This window comes from Miniopterus schreibersii (assembly GCF_964146895.1).
Source record: "Miniopterus schreibersii genome assembly, chromosome: 2".
NCBI lineage: Eukaryota > Metazoa > Chordata > Mammalia > Chiroptera > Miniopteridae > Miniopterus > Miniopterus schreibersii.
In genome coordinates this window covers 141901409-141919632 of record NC_138102.1, presented here as the reverse complement: position 1 = coordinate 141919632, position 18224 = coordinate 141901409, and the positions used below count along the sequence as shown (strand labels likewise).

The 18224-nt window shown below is 46.0% G+C and overlaps 1 protein-coding gene and 1 pseudogene across 4 annotated transcripts; one reads left to right on the top strand and one right to left on the bottom strand.

The window, feature by feature from the left end:
* The first annotated feature begins 812 nt into the window (after nucleotides 1-812).
* LOC308551324 (small ribosomal subunit protein eS27 pseudogene) lies at nucleotides 813-1135 on the top strand (annotated as a pseudogene). Its single transcript has one exon. The product of its transcript is annotated as a small ribosomal subunit protein eS27 pseudogene (transcript).
* A 15-nt stretch (nucleotides 1136-1150) lies between these two features.
* Nucleotides 1151-14573, bottom strand: SMAGP (small cell adhesion glycoprotein). Of its 3 annotated transcripts, none has more exons than XM_081125776.1 (4): nucleotides 13761-14573; nucleotides 12637-12767; nucleotides 2655-2729; nucleotides 1151-1914 (listed from the first exon to the last, which is right to left on the bottom strand). In XM_081125776.1, the coding sequence occupies exons 2-4, from the start codon at nucleotides 12728-12730 to the stop codon at nucleotides 1736-1738; spliced, it is 348 nt and encodes a 115-aa protein (XP_080981902.1). In that variant the 5' UTR covers nucleotides 12731-12767; nucleotides 13761-14573; the 3' UTR covers nucleotides 1151-1735. The 3 variants fall into 3 exon arrangements, with proteins under 3 accessions (XP_080981902.1, XP_080981901.1, XP_080981903.1); XM_081125775.1 differs by having other exon boundaries at nucleotides 13756-14568; XM_081125777.1 differs by lacking the exon at nucleotides 13761-14573 and adding an exon at nucleotides 13539-13690.
* Nucleotides 14574-18224: the final 3651 nt, after the last annotated feature.

Sequence of the window (18224 nt, the reverse complement as noted above, 5' to 3'; positions counted from 1 at the left end):
AAACTTCTGTGTGGAGAAATACTGAAAACTGGAATCTGGGTTGCCAAGATTGATTCCTTAACTCAAAGTGTCCACCCACACTTTGGGTGGACTTGGACAATGGGGGCAATTCAAAGAAAATCTAGCTTAATCCCAAAGTAAATATCTGGGGAGCTAATGATTTCTACCAAAACAATTGTGCCTTTTAATCTTCACCCAAGGATATGTTGTGTGTTTTTAAAATTGACTTTGGGGGGGGGGGGAGACGTTGATGTGAAAGAGAAACATTGATCAGCTGCCTCCCGTATGTGTCCCTGCCAGGGATAGACCCGCAAACCTGGGTATGTGTCCTGAATGGGAATCTAACCCAGGATCCTTCGGTGCATGGGACGATGCTCTGACCAACTGAACCACACCAGCCAGGGCCAATTGGGCCTTTTAAACATAACCTCATTTTAAGATACGTTAGATCCAAGCAGCTTCTCTGGGCTTCACTCAAGAGCACTAGTGGGAAAAGTGGTAAGTAGACTGTTCCTGATTCCCTCTGCGTATACAGGGAATGGATTCTGGGAAGTGGTGGCCTTTGCCAGGATGGAGAATGAACCAATCCATCTCCCAGGGCATGTTTGTAATGACACTCTTCTGGGACAAGCTTCCCAGTACCAGTTTTGTTTCAAAACTCAGACTGTTCTGGGAACTTCAGAAACTTCCCTAGGGTACTTTCTGCTTGGGAAAGAACATATACAAAGGAGTTAAATGTCAAAAAAGTTAAGCAGGGATAAGTCAAAATGTAAAGGTAGTCTTTCCAGCGGTGACGACCTCCCCATGACAACATGCCTCTTGCTGAGGATCTCCGTACCTCTCCAGAAGAGGAAGCACAGGAGGAAGTGCCTGGGGGACAACCCCAATTCCTACTTCCTGGGTGTGAAATGCCCAGGGTGCTATGAAATCAACACCGTCTTTGGCCATGCACAAATGGTAGTTTTGTGTGTTGGCTGTTCCACGTCCTCTGTCAGCCCACAGGAGGAAAAGCAAGATTTACAGGAAAATGCTTTCACAAGGAAGCAGCACTAAAAGCACCCTGAATCAAGACAAGTAGGAACCATCCCAATAAACACATTTTGGATTAAAACAAAACAGTAAAGGTACTTATTTCTTGCACATGAGAATCTGATTTCTTAATCAATGAAAAAATTTAATTCTGATAAAAATAGCATTAAGGATGAGGTTGGGAAATACAGAAAGGAAGGGCTCAGATTAAGGGATGTGCACATTCATTAGGAGGTAAGGTCTCTATATAGTCTCCTACCCCTCCTGGCCTGGCCTTTTACTGTGGTATCCAGCCTCTGGGAAGAACTTCTATGAACACTACCTCCACTGGGGCTGTCACCAGGTGACCAGGTAGGGGACAGAGGAGCAGCCAGTGACCCTAACTCTCCTCCCCTTTGACCTGTGAAAAAACTTGAAGATGAGTGGGCACATACTCAGATGTTGCCTGGCATAGCTCCACCTTGTTGGTCAGCCACAAACACCACTATATTACAAAGGCCCGGCTAAAGACGCCGTAAGCAGCTTTCTCCATGTGCCTGGTCGCTGGCGTCAGTGATGGAGTTGGGCCTCCTCCCGGAAGGAGCTCAGGTTTGCCCATACCAATCAATGCTTCTCACTGGCTTCAGATAAAACTTTTACCTAATAAATTAAATAGTCAATGTGTTAGCACTGGAGCCTGGATAAGCTCCTTGGAGCCAGGGAATCATTAGATGAAATATTCCTCCTTCTCCCTGCCCTTGGCCGAGTCACTCTCCATCTGAAGGATGGTGCTGGGCTCTCCTTCTGCAGGTTCGTAGGTGACGTAGCTGCCTTTGTTCTTGTACAGGTAAAAGAAGATCAAGACCACGACTGACAGCAGGGTGAGGAAGACCACGGTGATAACAACTTGGAAAGGAGAGGGAAAAGGCAGAGGTGTTTCAGGATCCAGTATGTCCCAGTATTCATGGGGGTCCCCTGAATTAGACGATTCCCTCGCTTTTCATAAGGATCCCCCTGGCCTAGTTACCTGGTGTCCACTTCCAAATCTATATTCCCCTACTGAGCCCAACTCCGTGGGACACAATCTCTGGGATCTCGAGCTAAGGACACAAGGCTTTTGACTTCTGATAAAGCTGAACTCTCTCTCAACCAGTTCCTGATGACTAGGATAGAAACAGGAAAGAGGCAAACAGGAAACAGCTTATCCCAACAGGAAGGGTTGTTTAAATCCAGTCTCCTGCAGGGGGTTCTCTGCTCCGTCCCATCTTCTTCCTCACCCACTGGGCAAACCACACACATCCCTCTCCGTACCCACCCACTGAAATGTCGTGCCCACATGCACTTATATCTATTTGTGGCCAGCTCCCAACCTATCATTTACTGGCAGTGCCTCTGACAGAAGCCTTGAAGAGTCTTTCGGAGGTGTGTGTGTGTGTGTGTGTGTGTGTGTGTGTGTGCGCGCGCGCGCGTGTGTGTGAGACAACCTACGTGCCAGAACGAGCCCCTTCGTGCATTTGGTCTCTTGATTCGCAGTGCTTTCCTGTACAGGGAAATCCTAGGCCATCACATTGGGTTCCTGGCTGTCTGGAACGAGATGGCCCCTGAACTGGGCACGTCCCTTGGATTTGGCTTAGAGCCTCTGTTACCTGCAATGAGTGCTGTACTGGCTTCAGCTTCTGGGGACAGGGACTCAGTGACCTGCCGAATTGTGGTGATCAGTCCTGGAAGATTCAGAAAAGTGGAAAAGGGAAATAGGGTGAATTTTTTTGTTCTGAAGCATATGTTTGTCTTTCAAAGTTCACCACCCCACCCTTCTTCCCCATTCAGTCCGCACAGAAAACCCGGGGATAGAGGCGAAAATAAACCACCACCCAAAGACAGCGGATATTTTCATGGATTTCTCTCTGCCTAATATAGGAGCTAAGAGTATGGGCTCTAGAGGCCGACTGACAAGGTTCAAATCTGAGCTGTCCTTTACTGGCTGTGGAATCTTGGGAAAATTACCTAATCCTTCTGTGCCTCAGCTTCCTCATCTGAAAAATGGAGATGATAGTGCCTACTGTATAGGGTTGTTGTGACATGTAGTAACTCAATAAGACTAAGCTGTTATTAACTAGGAGTGCATATTTTTGCATAAATGAAATCAAGTTATGAGTACATATACATATATAGATATTTATATTATATGGCACATGCATATCTTCAACGTTCTTACAGACTCTTTGTAAACATTATTTAAAAAAATTTTTTTTAAATCTTCATCCAAGGATATGTTTATTGACTTTAGAGAGGGAGGAAGAAAGAGAGAGAGAGAGGGAGACCTATCAATGTGAGAGAAAAACACAGACTGGTTGCCTCTGGTAAGTGCCCTGATGGCGATCGAACCCAAAACCTGGAATCAAACCTGCAACTTTTTGCTGTATGGGACGATGCTCCAACTGAGCCACAGCGGCCAAGGTACGTAAGCATTATTATTATTATTATTATTATTATTATTATTAATCCTCACCTGAGGATACTCTTTCCATTGATTTTTAGAGAGAGTGGAAGGGAGGGAGGGAGGGGGAGAAAGAGAGAGAGGAAGAGAGAGAGAGAGAGACATCCATGTGAGAAACACATCCTTTAGCTGCCTCCCACACAAGACCTAACCAGGTCAGGGATCAAACCTGCAACCCAGGTATGCGCCCTTAACTGGGAATCGAACCCGTGACCCTTTGGTGTGAGGGCGACGCTCTAACCACTGAGCAACACCGGCCAGGGCATAAACACTATTTTTAAATAACGAGATAAAGTTCTTCCCTCATTAAAAACCCTTTCTACACTTCTAGAGTAGGCCCTGCAATTTGAAAGGTTCTGACCTAAAATATATCCTACACTCCCCTCTGCTCTTGGTCTATCCATCCCTCAGAGCCTGAACGTCCCACCCCGAAAGTCATTACCCTGGGTGGGAACACTACAGAACCAGTGGTCTCCAGAAATCCCTTTTAAATGTTTTCAGTGGGAAGTCAGGAAGCCCTTCAGTTCTCTAGTTAGCATTTTAGCATGAATGTTTGAAAAGGTAACAATTAAGTTAAGGTTACTACAGGACAGAAGTACCCTAGGGAAAAACTGGCTGGCTGATCCTGCAATGATCCACAGGAGGCATCTCAATATTCATTCAACAGATGATAACAGCAACACTCATTAACTGTCTACTGTGTGCCAGGTACTGTGCTAGGCACACTGGGGATGTAACGCTGAGCAAAGACGTGGCTACCTTCACAGAGCTTACCCTTCACCACACCACAGTTCACAACTAAGAACTACGATGCATGCGGCAAAGGAAATATCCGGGTACTTAGCATGTGACAGAGGAGTCTGGTCTAGTCTTCCAGAAGGGACAGCCTCCCCAGGAAGTAAGATTTGTGTTGGCAGAAGCAGGGGTAGGAGTTTACAGGGAAAAGGAGTGGGAGGTGGGGCACATTCTATGCAGAGGGAAGAGCCTGGGTCAAAGCTCTGAGACAAGAGGACTCAAAGGTCAGTACGGCTGGAGCATAGGGCATGAGTGTGATTCTTGTCCAGTGCCTGACACCCTCAGGTTTCCAGCCAGGACAAGTGAAATTAAGTGACCCGCAGTGGTCTGGTGAGCCTGGGAGCAGTGCTAAGAGGGGGCAATGCTGTTGAGGGGTCTTTTTGCCCAGGCCAAGGGGAGGCCTGACGAACCGTCCTGGTTCTGCAAGCGAAGGCAGAGGTAGGCTGCTGAAAGTGCCTCCCCTGTTGTTGTTGTTGTTTTTTAGCCAGGCCAAACCCTTCTTTTTTAAAAAATATGTTTTTATTGATTTTAGAGTGAGAAGAAGGTAGAGGAAAAGAGAAAGAAGAGAAAGAGTAACAATGATGCATCAACATAGATGGGCTGCTTCCTGCATGCCCCCTGCTGGGGATCCAGCCTGCAGCCTGGGCATGCGCCCTGACTGGGAATGGAACTGGTGACCTCTTGGTGCATGGGTCGACACTCAACCACTGAGCAACATCAGCTGGGCCAGGCCAAACCCTTCTCCACTGTTCTCCTCTCTTCTTGAGGAATGGGGGGATACACTCAGCTACTTTGTGGCCTTGGGCAAATGGTCACATCTCTTAATTCACTAATGGATTCTCATCCATTACAGATGGAAACTATATTAACCAACTTTGTGGGGCTATTGTGAAGATCAAATGAGAGAACATATGTGCATTACATAGTAGCAACTGCTTACAATATTATTAAGGTGACTGTTTATGTGCTTAGTGATTAAAAGGGAAAGCTGCTCTGTGTTGGACTCCTACCCCAGGATATAATTAGGTGACTGAGGAAGTAACTAAACCTCTGAGCCTCAGTTTCTTCTCTTCTTTTTTTTTTAAAAAAATATACTTTTATCGATCTCAGAGAGAAGAAGGGAGAGGGAGAGAGTTGAAACATCAATGATGAGAGAGTTGTCATTGATCGGCTGCCTCCTGCACGCCCCTGACTGGGGATCGAGGCTGCAACCCAGGCATGTGCCCTGACCGAGAATCAAACTGCGAACTCCTGCATCCCAGGTTGATGCTCAACCGCTGAGCCACGCCCGGCTGGGCTGGAACCTACTTCTAAGAGGAGGAAACACACAACCCAGCACACAGCGGGCAAAGGACTGGCAGGGATTCGAGGGTTAAATGCTGGTGGGGACTTAACTGTCAAATATTTTGAGATTGTTGTTGTATTTTTAGGGTTCTCATTACAGAGCTTCATATGTGTTGAGCGGTCGGCCCTAATCCGACCACTGTAAGCCCATTTCCAGTAGTATAATTTCAGAATGTGGGTCTTTTAAAAAATGCACATAAAATTTTATAGCAGAAATACCTACCAGAGACTTAGAAGAAGAATGCCAGGGAGCTCTATATAGCTCAAGTTGGCAAATACATTTAAAAAGTGTTATATATGGAGCAAGAACAGGGAAAAGGCTAAGTGTGCTGTTTGGGCCTGAAGATGTCAGGTTGGAGGTAAGAGAGAAAGCAGGATTCCTCTGGCCCTTTTTGTCTCTGTCTCCTACCAAAGAGAATGATTTTTGCACAGAAGCAGCAGCAGGAGCTTGTTGATGGGGGGAAGTGAGCTTAAGAGAAGGGACAGGAGCCAGAAGTCACTAGACTAATCTAAAAGGAATCCAGATAAATGACAGCCAAGGGCACTGAAAGAACACGTAATGGGTCACTACTGGTGATGTAGGAGCTTCTGAGAAAGAAAGAGGGGCCAGGAGCTGGACGAGCCATAGAAAGAAGGTGGATTCTGTAAGCAGCTGGTGATCTTGACATTGTTTCCCAGCCAAATTCTAGAACAAGGTATTGGGGCCTGCTTTGGGGGCCTTGATCTTGAAATAGCACACATTAGGGGCTAGTACGGGACCACTGCGAGCAAGCAGCTCAGACAAGCCGCACAGCCTTCTTAGACAGAGTGTCTAAGTTCATAGAGAAATGAAACGCTAATTCAACAAGTATTTATTGACTGTGTACTCTGTGCCAGGCTCTGTTCTAGGCTCTGGCCATAGATCAGCGAACACAACAAACAGCAGCCCATGCCTTCACTGTTCTTAAACAATTAAACACAATTCCCATATGACCCAGCAATTCCACTTCTGGATATATACCCCAAAGAAATGAAAGCGGGAACCCAGACAGATAATTCGTACACCCATGTTCACAGCAGCACTATTCACATAGCTAAAAAGTGAAACAACTCCAGTGTCCATGAATGGATGAAGGGACAAACACAATGCCATACACACACACAATGAACTATTAGCCTTACAAAGGAAGGAAACTCTTCCATGTACTACAAAATGGATGCACCTTGAAGACATTATGCTAAATGGAATAAGCCCGTCACAAAGGGGTAAAATTGTATGATTCCACATATAGGAGGTACCTGAAATGCTCAAATTCACAGAGACAGAAAGTAGGATAGTGATTATCAGGAGGCGGGAGGAGGAGAGGGTAGAGAATTTCTGTTTAATATGTAGAGTTTCAGTTTGGGATGAAAAGTTCTGGAGATGGATGGTGGTGACGTGAATGACTTAATGCTACAGAGTTATATACTTAAAAATTGTAAAATTTTAGCTCTGGCCGGGTGGTGCAATTAGTTGGAGCATCATCCCGTACAAAAGGTTGTGGGTTTGATCCCAGGTCAGGGCACGTGGAAGGGAGGCAGCTGATCGATGTTTCTCTCTCTCCCTTCCCCTCTCTCTAAAATCAATAAAAACATATCCTCAGCTGAGGATTAAAATTCGTGGAATACTCAAAGCTAGAGGAGGAACTAGTAAGCTGATGAACAGAAAGATTTTATTTAAATATATCTTTATTGATTTCAGAGAGAGGAAGGGAGAGGGAATGAGAGAGAAACATCAATGATGAGAGTCATTGATCGGCTGCCTCCTGCACGCCCCCCGAGTGGGGATTGTGCCTGCAACCCGGGCATGTGCCCTGACCGGGAATCGAACCGCGGTCTCCTGGATCCTAGGTGGATGCTCAACCGCTGAGCCACGCCCGGCTGGGCAACACAAAGATTTTAAATGACTGGAGAGATGGGCCAAATTGAACAAGATGAGAATTTAACAGATTCCTTGCTCTTAGGTCCAGGAAACCAATGAACTCACAAATAAAATGGGGAGTGGGGAAGAATGGAGAAGCCACGGCTTAGTGGCAGCATATACAAAAGGCTTATAGTGGAATGACCAGAAAGCAACTGAAACTGGAAGGATATACCCCAAAACAGCAGCAAGGGTGATAGGTACGTTATAAAATTTGGTACAATTTTTATTTTCTTCTACTATATGCTTTCCTTTATCTTCCAAATTTCTTACGATGATAATTACTCAAGAAAAATTTTAAACTTTCTGTTATTTAGGCACCATTAATATGGTCTCTAATAATGGAGGCAACAGTGCATCCCTCCTTTGCGCCGCTCTGACTGCTGAGTTGTGTCTGGTGTCATTTTTGAGGTGAGCAAATACATTGTGAATGATTTGGAAACCACACCAGATAGGGAAAGCTTGTAACAGAGAGCCCAGAGAAAGCTTAGATGGAGACTAGAACTTGAATGCTGCCTTCAAATATGCCAATGGATGACCTGTGCAAATGGCAGAAACTGACGGGAGACCAATGCCACCCCCACAGAAGGAAGGACACAGCTGGGCAAATACTTCAGGTACTGGAGGGAATTCTAACACAGGGCATGCAGCTGAACTAGCTGGCCCTCAGCACCTTCCTCAGCCTGAATTTTGGAATTTTTAGAAATTGAAAGTGTTCTATCAGAATTCACTTCAAAATCACATTTTCGAACTGGTGAAATCTCAATGAAGTCTATAGTTGAGTTAACAGTACTGTACCAATGCCAACTTCTTGTTGTTGTTTCCCCCCCACAAATGTACCATGGTGATGTAAAATACTGACATTAAGGGGAAACTGGCTGAAGGGTACATGGAAAGTCTCTGTACTATTTTTGCAACTTTTCTATAAATCTAAAATTATTCCAAAATAAAATGTTTAGTTTTAAAAAATTACATTTTTGAACTCACACAAAAGCACTGTTCTCAGATTAAAGGTCACGGAATGTCCTGAGAGCTGATGAGCTAGTGCCCTTCAGGCTTCAAGTATCAGAACTGTAATCTATACTTATGATTTACAGTTTATAAAACATACATTATTTTATCTCCACCCCAAGAACGTGACGTACACAGGGTTAGTATTATCATTCTGTACAAGGCAAGAAACCAAGGCGGCTCAGCAAGTGCAGGGTCACTCAGCAGTTGGCTGAGCTGGGTTTTAAATCTGTCTCTTCATTCTAAGGTTCCTTCCACCACAAACTATCAACTCTCCAAGATCTGGAAAGATCCTACTCTGCCTCCAGTGAAACTTTGGTTATGTGTCCACTGGGTTTGGTTCTCTGAGTTTTATTGCAGATGGAAAGGGTGTTCACTGTCATACTGTTTGCAAGAGCGATACATATCTGAATGTCCGTCAGCAGAGGAATGATTAAATAAATTACAGGTCCTTCATTCTGGAAACACTATACAGTTGTTATGAAGAATGTGGCAGATCTGCAGATACTGGGACAGGACATGTGGTTAGATGAAAAAAGCAAATTGCTGGGGCAGTATGTGTAATATGATTATATGTTTGTAAAAAAAGTAAATTAAAATTAAATTATAGACACACACGCACACACACACATAGAGAAAAGGTCAAGGAGGCTATTCCGAGGGACATGGAATAGCTTTATAACAAAACAACAAAGGGAAACAAAGTTCAGAAAGCCTGGGATAAAACGGGGGTTGTGATGGCTTACAGCTTCCCCCCTTTATCTCACATTGCTACCCCATTTCTCTCCTATCTGCTGGCCAAAAAAGGCATAATAATGTTACTCCCTTCCCTTCTCATGCTTGGCAGGACTGTAGCACCGGCTTTTCTTTCAGGTGGGAGGCCTGGGGCCCAGGACCACACCAAGATTTGAGGCTCCACCCAAATCCTACCCAACAGCAAAGAAACTTCAAGATCTCCTTTGCTTACCCCCCCCCTTTTTTTTGTTAACCCAGATACAGGTTGGTTTCTTTGTGGCCCTTGTTCCCCTAAATCTCTTATCACTAAGGCATCAGATCCTTTGCCACCTGAGTCTGCCAACCTACTTATTTGCTCTAGAGCTGCCCAACAAGGGCGGTTCCCCCAACCCTCCTTCCCACGGGAAGCGCCCTGGAATTCTGCTCCTTTTCTCCTTCTTTCGCTTTCATGTGGCCGGGCCAGTGGGGTGGAGTGGCATTTTAAAAGCAGTATACCATGACAGAAAGAACACAGGCCCTGGAGTAAATCAGACTTGGCACAAAATCCTGCCTCTGCCATTATTAGCCCCATGACCTTGGGAGAATTTCTTAACCCCTGAAAATTTCTTAACTTTCCTGAACCTCAGTTTTTGCTTCTGTAAAATGAGAATAAAACCTGCTCACAGGGTTGTGGTGAAAAATAAGCAAGATGAAAAATACTAACACAGAGTGAGGAAAACCTAGGAGGCAGCTAGTGTGATTAAGTAGGAAGGGATGGGCTTTACTTTCGGGCAGGCAGAGCCCACAATGGCAGGTTCCACTCCGTCCTACTTCCAACAGGGCGACCTACGCCCTAGGCACAGCAGGCACAGTGCCTAGGGCCCACAATACTTCTAGTGGCCCATGAAAATGCTTTTTAATGATTTTAACTTATTTTAAAATCACAAGAAAAAACAGAATGTTTAGGTCAAGGAAGTGATAATATTGTCAATCATTAATTATAAATGCAACTGTTAATGATTATATATATTCTTCCTTACACCAACACAGTTGTAAAATATAATATTTAATATGTGTATTTTTTAATGGAGGAACGAGTCCACAAGGGTAAAAGTACCAAGGCCCATGAAAGTCACAATGTGGCTCTCACTTCCAGCACTCCAAGAGGTTATCTCCTTTAGGAAATCTTCATGGGCTGATGGGGGGAAAGGGTATGAGGGGTCGGAGGTGGGGAGATGGGGAAGAGACGTGCAAGACCCTCAATGATCTTACCCTGTTAGTGATTTCTCTCTTCCTGTCTCTGAACTTAATATTTGCCTCGACGTGGGTAGGGGACTGTATGGTACGTCCTAAAATACCACATCACTCACGTCACTAGGTGGGTCAAGAATGTAAATATACAACTCAACAACAAAACTAGCCAATTAAAAAATGGGCAAGGGGTTTGAATAGACATTTCTCCAAAGAAGAGATACAGATGCTCAACATTACTAACCATTAGGGAAATGTAAATCAAAACCACAATGAGATACCACTACACACCCATTAAAATAGCTACTATATAAAAAGAGAAAACAATGAGAATATAGAGAAATGGGAACCCTTGTGCACTGCTGGTGGGAATGTAAAATGGTGTAGCCGTTGTGAAAAACAGTACGGTAGTTCCTCAAAAAATTAAACATAGATTTACCACATGATTCAACAATTCCCCTTCTGGGTATATATACCCAAAAGAATTGAAAGCGGGGAATTGAAGAGATATTTGTACACTCATATTCATAGCAGCATTATTCACAATAGCCAAAAGATAGAAACAACCCAAGTATCTATCAATGGATGAATGGATAAACAAAATGATATCTATTATATGTATATATAAACATATATAAATAATATAGTATTCAGCCTTAAAAAAGGAAAGAAATTCTGACACATGCTACAACATGGATGAACCCTGGAAATATTATGCTAAAGTGAAATAAGTTAGACACAAAAGGACAAATATCATATGATTCCACTTAAATGAAGTACTTAGTCAAATTTATACTAAGACAGAAGGTATAATGGTGGTGGTTACCAAGGGCTGGGGGAAGAGGGAATGGGGAACTATTGTTTAATAAATACAGATGAAAAAGTTCTGGAGATGGATGGTGGTGACGGCCGCACAGCGCTGGGAATGTTAATTCTTAATATTACTAAACTGTTCACAAAAAAATTGTTAAAATGGTAACACATTATGTATAATTTACCACAAATTTTAAAAAAGGGGGGGGGGAAGAATGTAAATAGTTCCTCTTTTGCCCAAGTGCTAATTCCTCAGCTAGCTGCCGAAGCATCCCCTCGTTTCAACACTCTCCAGGGGAAACGCGACCTCTGCAGCTTCACATCTGGTGCTACCTTTATCGGGAACACCACTACACCCTGCTTTGTCTGGACACCCCTCAGTCATCTTTCGAGGGTAAGGGCTCCACACCTTCCCCACTCATGAAACCTTTGCTGACCAATCTAAACTTCTACCCGTTTCTCCCTTTTCTCTTACCAGACAACTAACAGTCTGAATTGTGTGCATCACTAGTCATAGAGGACAGTGTCTTAGCTTTCTCTGGGGTTGTCACTCCCCTGTTTCCACATCAGTAAAACAGAGAATGTCTATCCTAATGACAAATGAAACTATGTATACGAAAACAAAGGTGTGTGGACCAACCAAGTTTTTGTTCCTTCCTTCGCCTAACTAGCACATAATGAAAATAATAGATGAATGTATTATTTTATAACCAGCTCAGCTTGGTTATGAAACGAAAGGTGGGAATCCATCTTCTATGTGATGAGGAACAATGGGTTTTTGACACCGGAGTGTATCATCTGAGTGGAATTAGAAAGCAGGTAGAATTCCTTTCTAGGAAAAGGTGAGTTTCTAACAAACATCCAATAATAATAATAATAACAACCAATGTTATTGAATGTTTACTAGATCTGAAACACTTTACTTTTATAAAGGTTGTCTTTTTTAATCCTCACAAATACTATTTCCCCCATTTTACAAATGAGGGAACTGGAGCTTAGAGGTTAGATAGCTCACTCAGGGTCACAAAGCTGTAAGTGGTAGTGCCAGGAACTGGCCCAGGCCCATGAGCCTTAGATGCAAACTGCACTAAAGGGCACACTAGTTGCCTTCTGCCTTCTCCCATCACCTTTCGGGGGTGAGGCAGCCAGAGAGAGGCGGGAGGTCTTCTCACCTGGTCTGAGGCCTCAGGGATTCAAGGGTGGGCTAGGGGCGAGGATGATGAACAAGTGTCCACTGTTCCACCTGGAAAAGGCCTTCACCTACCTCCTGGAGAAGGCGTGGCTGGGAGGCCAGTCCCTGCAGGAAGTGAGTGGGCACCTTGAGGAACCGGAGAAGGTGTGACTGGGAGGCTGGCCATTGCAGCAAGCGATGGGCACCTTGAGGAAGGAGCAGTTCTGTAGGAAGATGGAAAACACGGGACTGAGGTGGGTGGGCTACTGCCCGGGGCTGGAGACAACTGGAAATCCCAGAAAAGCCGTTGATGCCAGATTTTCCCGAGTCCCTTCCCCAAGCCCTGCTTTCCCCGGGGAGCTAGTCCTGAACCCTTGTTTCGTCTCCCTGAGCATCTCCCCAGGCTGCAGTGATCAAGGGCAGACCCGTGAGACCACCGGTACCAGGGGCGCAGTGTCTCCGAATGTCCTTTCCGGAGACCCTTTCACCGGGTCACATTTACCTACGAGATTTCGCAACGCCCGATAAAGTTAGGCACCGGGATGCAAATTAGCAGTGGCCCCAGTTTCTCTAAATCGCGGTCACGGGTACCGAGCTCCTACACTGCCGGCAGCTTGGGCGGAGCCATCCCCCCGGCCTCGGGGGGCAGGGGGTGCGCAGGCCCCGCGCCCAGGCTCGGGCCGCGGGGGGCTGGGACGCGCGCTGGGGGGGCAGTGGTGGTGGGTGAGTCAGCGAAGGGAACTGGAGGCGAGGGTCCCCGGTCGCCTTTTGGCCTGAGACGTCCGGCCCACCGGGCTTGGCCAGCTCCCCAGTCCTCCCTTCACTGTCCACCGGCACCGTCCGCGCACAGTCTAGCGAACCCCACTAGCCAGCCCCTGGGACCGAACCCCGCGAGACAGAGCCCGCGCCTCGGGCGCCCGGGGACCCTCGCCACCTCCGCGGACGTCGGGTCTCGCCCCGCGGCCCCGCCCCCGGCCCCGGCCCTCCCGCGTTACCCGCGCCCCGCGTGCTCGCCGCGCTCCGACGGTGCCCGGCAGCCGCGCCGGGAGGCTCCGGCCGAGCGCCGGGCGCCGGGCTCCGAGGTCCAGCGCCGAGGTCCGTGCGCTCGCTCTCAGCGGCGGCCGCGCCGAGGTGGCTCCGCGTGAGTGCGGGGACCCGGCTCGCCCGGCTGCCGGCCCCGCCGCCCCTCCCGCCCCTCCCCCGCGTGCTCACCTTACCGGTCGGACGGGCCGCCCGGGAGGGGCCGGCGCCGCTCCGCGCGTCCTTTTGAACTCGACGGGGGCGGGAGCCGCAGAGATTCGCGCGGACCCACCGAGGGACACGCGGGCAGGAAGCCCCGGAGAGACGCGCCGAGTCAGCTGGGGAGGCCGGCGAGGGGGGCGGGGGCCGGCCGATGGGTGGGACAGGAAAAGAGGAGAGAAACCGCCCTCTGCAGGTTCCCCGCGCTCGCCGGCCCCTGCTCCCCGGGAGGAAAGGCTGCTTTTCCTTCTCCGATTGTCACTGTGCGCTCCCTCCGGAGCCGCTTCCTCCCTCGCCCAGGGCCCGGGGGTGGGGGGCGTGGGAGCTGAACCCCGGGCTAGCTGGGATCCGCCGCTTTCCCCGCCATTTGAATTTTCAAGAAATGTGGAAAATTATATTTACTTGCGTTTCCGTGTCGTTTACGTAAATAGGTCTGTGTCCCGAAAAGTGGAGCGTAAGGTGACTTAGCGACGCCCCGCGGGCGGGCAAGCGGGGGCGAGGCGGGCAGGGGACGTCGCTGCCCGCGGGTCCTCCCCGGCCGGTGTTCGTCCGAGGTGGTGGAGCCGCGTGGACTTTGGATTCCAAGTCCCAGCCCCGCTGCTTGTTAGTTGCGGGACTCCGAGCAAGTTACTTAACCCCTCTGAAATCTCTTCCCTCAGCCCCGAAACGGGGGACTGAACCTGGTAATGCCTGTAAAGCCGTTTCATTTCATGGACGTGGTTCCTGCACGTGGTAAGGACCTCGATATAATCGATGCCATTCTTGAGCCACCTCCTGACTCACTCCTGTGTGGCAGGAAATGTGACCAAATTAATGATGAGCTCAGTGACTAAGGATGGGCCGGTGTAAGCGCAGGCCCTGGAACCTGCTCTGCTGCGCGATCTTGGACAGATCACTTCTGTTTCACTTCTGTTTTTGGGGCAATACTGTCTCCTGGTTACTGTGAGGCTGGAATGGCTTGGCACATCTCAAGCAGAGATTTTCAACCCTTTTCATCTCCTGGCACACGTAAACCAGTTACTAAAATTCTATGGCACACCAAAAAGTGTATTTTTTTTGCCAATCTGACAAAAAAAAAAAAAAAAGGTATGATGTTGATTCATTCACAGCAGACAGCTATTGTGTTGACTGTTGTCATTTTTTAAATTTGACAATCTAAGGGAAAAGAAGTGAGCGCCCCTGACTGCATAGTCGGGTACTGCATGCTTTAACAATTCTGGCACACTGGGTGAGAATCACGGAATTAAATACAGCATTAGAACCTTTCCTGGCACGCAGTAAGTCCTCAACAAATGCTAGCTATTGTCATCCTGGCTTCCTACTTGGGGCTAGAGCTCCAGTGGTTATTTTGCCTTCCATCCCAGTGGCACAGACTTCTGTGCTTCCTTCTTATTCCCGTAAAGAGTTCTCTAGGTTTGGGGATCAGTATTTATATAGATCAATAGAAAGGGATTGTGCGTGTTTATTTGGGACACAAAGACTGAAAGAGAAAGTCTCGGGGAGTAGAGGCATAGCATTAGAAAATAAAGCAAACACATAAAATTAGCAAGGGTAGTTGCTTTCATTCCTAAAGATATTATTTGGTTAGTAAAAACTGAGGATAAAAGAGTAAGTTGATGAAATTAGCTTTATTTAAATATATTTTTAAAGGCATAGCAGTGATCAGTGAAGAAGCAAGCCCAGGTGTGGGAAAACTATTACTCCAACCAAGAAAGGCAAAGAAAGTAACACATAGGCAAGCTGTATGTAAGCTAATAAAAAGGTCAGCTGGGTCAGTCCTCAGATAAAAGAATATTCAAGAGAAAAGGAAATTTAGATCCTAAGGGTTAAATTCCAAAGGGGGACAGTTGCTTGCTTTTATTGACAAGCTGACCATGAATTCCAGTTAAGGTTGAAATTTTCTTGTTGGTCTCTCTCATAGCATATATTTCATTATGTATTGAAAATTGTTAGAACCACAAACTCTCAGAGGCCATCCAGCTGAATTGACTCTACTGATTTGCTATATTACTTTCACAATTTAAAGGTTAATAGTTTCTCACAAGCATCTTTTTTCTCTGTAAAATGTAACCTTAAAAGTTTTTTTGCTGATATGTGATTTGATCCCTGTAGGCACATACCATTCATTTTAAAAGTGTAAACAAAGCCCTGCCGGGCTTGGCTCAGAGGTTGAGCCTCCACCTAGGATCTAGGAGATTGAAGTTCGATTCCCGGTCAGGGCACATGCCCGGGCTGTGGGCTCGATCCCCAATGACTCTCTCATCATTGATGTTTCTGTTTGTCTCTCCCTCTCCTTTCCTCTCTCTGAAATCAATATATATTTTTAAAAAAAGTGTAAACATGCAGAAAAACAGGACCCAATATGCACACACTCAGCACCAATTTAGTATATAATAAACAATACTGTGAGCAGCATGTGTACTCTGCTCTTTGGTGTATCCTAGATGTCCTGGATGTTTTTAGTGTACTCTGGATATATTACCTAGTCTATCACTATTGCCCTTAAAAAACTGCTAGAAGGCAGGGACTGGGTGATGTTCTTGCAATTAATTCTACACAGAGATGCATACAGATAGATGATGAATGAAGCTTCATGTGGTGACCTACCAGTGTTCTCCAAGGACTAAATGCTAAACCTCAGAAACCAGAGCAGCCATCCTTTTGTCAGACCTCCAGGGGCCTCAGGACAGGGGATAAGAGATGTTCATCTCTGCCCAATTTTATTGGATTTCAGCCCCTTCTTGTGCTGCTGCCAAGATGGCAGTCTTCTGAGTCCTGGTCTTTTCCCCCTGGACAGTTTTACTATTCTGTATATCTTGGTAAACAGTTTGGTTCCTACCTGGGAGTACTAGTCTAGATAAGCAAAATTATTACTCATGCCCAACATACTGGCCCTTTCTCCTGCCTTTGTAGGACCTCCAGTAGCGCCATATACCAATGATGTGTCCATTTCAGAATTTAGTAAAATTTTCTACTTCAGTTGTTCCTCTGTTGTAGCACTTAGTTTGCATGCTTGTCTCCCTTGCAAGACTGTCAGTCCCTAGAAATTGTCTCTGGCACACTTCCCAAAGAGAATCAATTTTCTAGGAGAAAGCCTTGCAGAGAAAAGGCTTGACCTGGGTTTTGCCAGATGAATGGGTGGGGCATTCCAAGCCTGTATTCCCAGCATTTCCCCCACCCTTCCAATACCCCTGGAGAATCACTCCCAGAAGTGATTCTGAGTGTCAAAGCACTGGGATGCTTTCTAGGAGATAGGCAATAGGCCTTTTAGCCGGGGCATGCAATCTCCTTTCCATTATAACAGAAGAGATCCTCTGAAGGTTTTTAAATAAAAGAGTAGCAGGATTAGATCTTAGAAAAATGACTTCTAAATACAAACATTTCCAGTTCCTTAACAGACACATCTACTGGAAAGTCTTAAAGTTCTCAAACTCCTGTCCAATGTTTGTAGGAGATACCAAAAAATATGCATATAAAGCATACAATTTGACCAGTTTTGACACATATACATCCAGTAGGCTATCACCACAATAAAAATTAAGAACATTTTCATCACCTCAAAAGTTTCCTTGTACTTCTTTGTAACACACCCTCCTTACTACCACCCGCACTACTGGTCTTCTTCCTATTATTGTAGACACTTAACATGCCTCCCCCCAAACTGGGCCGGTCAGGTTCCTTCGCCAGGGAATCTGGATCTGGAAAGGACCCAGTGGCAGATGGTGGATGAAGCTAAGTCTTCCAATGACAGCTGCCTAGAGGGGCAATCCACACATTCCTGCTACAGACATCTGTGGCCTGGTTCTCGCCCTTTCTGCAGCCTGGTTGCTCTTTCAGTTTTATGAGCTGCCTAATATCCTTCAAACATATCCTTTATTGCTTAATTGTGTCAGTTTGTTGCTTGCAAACAGAGAACCCACACACAATGCACTTCCTCCTATAGTCACCATTTCAGAGAAAGCACAATCAAATTCTAGTCTCTCAAGCCTAACCTAGAATAATCCCTTAAAACTTGAGTCTTTATCACGTGTCCTCTTCTAACACATTGCTAAATCTTGCCCATTCTTCTCCCTGCTCAATATTGTCTCTATAAAGTTCTTACTTTTTCACTCATCATTTCTCTAGTACCTAGTACAGTAGTTGGCACAGAGCAGGTACTCAATAAATGCTTGCCAAGTGATTGAACAAAAGGTGATATTGTCCATCACCCTTAGAAACAAAAGCAAAGATGGATGGATGAGTATTTGTGTGTATCCACATTTATCAGGATGGCAGGACTTCAGAGTAGCTTTTTTATGTTTTCACAGAAGCAAATGATACAGCTTGAATCCAGCACTTCTGATTCCTAATTCCATGCCATTCCCATTATATTATTATATTCTGTACCCTTTCCCTTCACTTGAATTCCATTTCTTCTTCCATCCTGCTCTTATCCTTATTTA

Coding starts and splice junctions, on each gene's coding strand:
- SMAGP (XM_081125776.1), bottom strand. CDS start 12,730: ATGGCCAGCCTCCCAGTCACACCTTCTCCGGTTCCTCAAGGTGCCCAC. Junction 2,730..12,636: donor AGCCACGCCTTCTCCAGGAG/GTAGGTGAAGGC, acceptor TGAATCTTCCAG/GACTGATCACCACAATTCGG. Junction 1,915..2,654: donor CAGTACAGCACTCATTGCAG/GTAACAGAGGCT, acceptor CTCCTTTCCAAG/TTGTTATCACCGTGGTCTTC.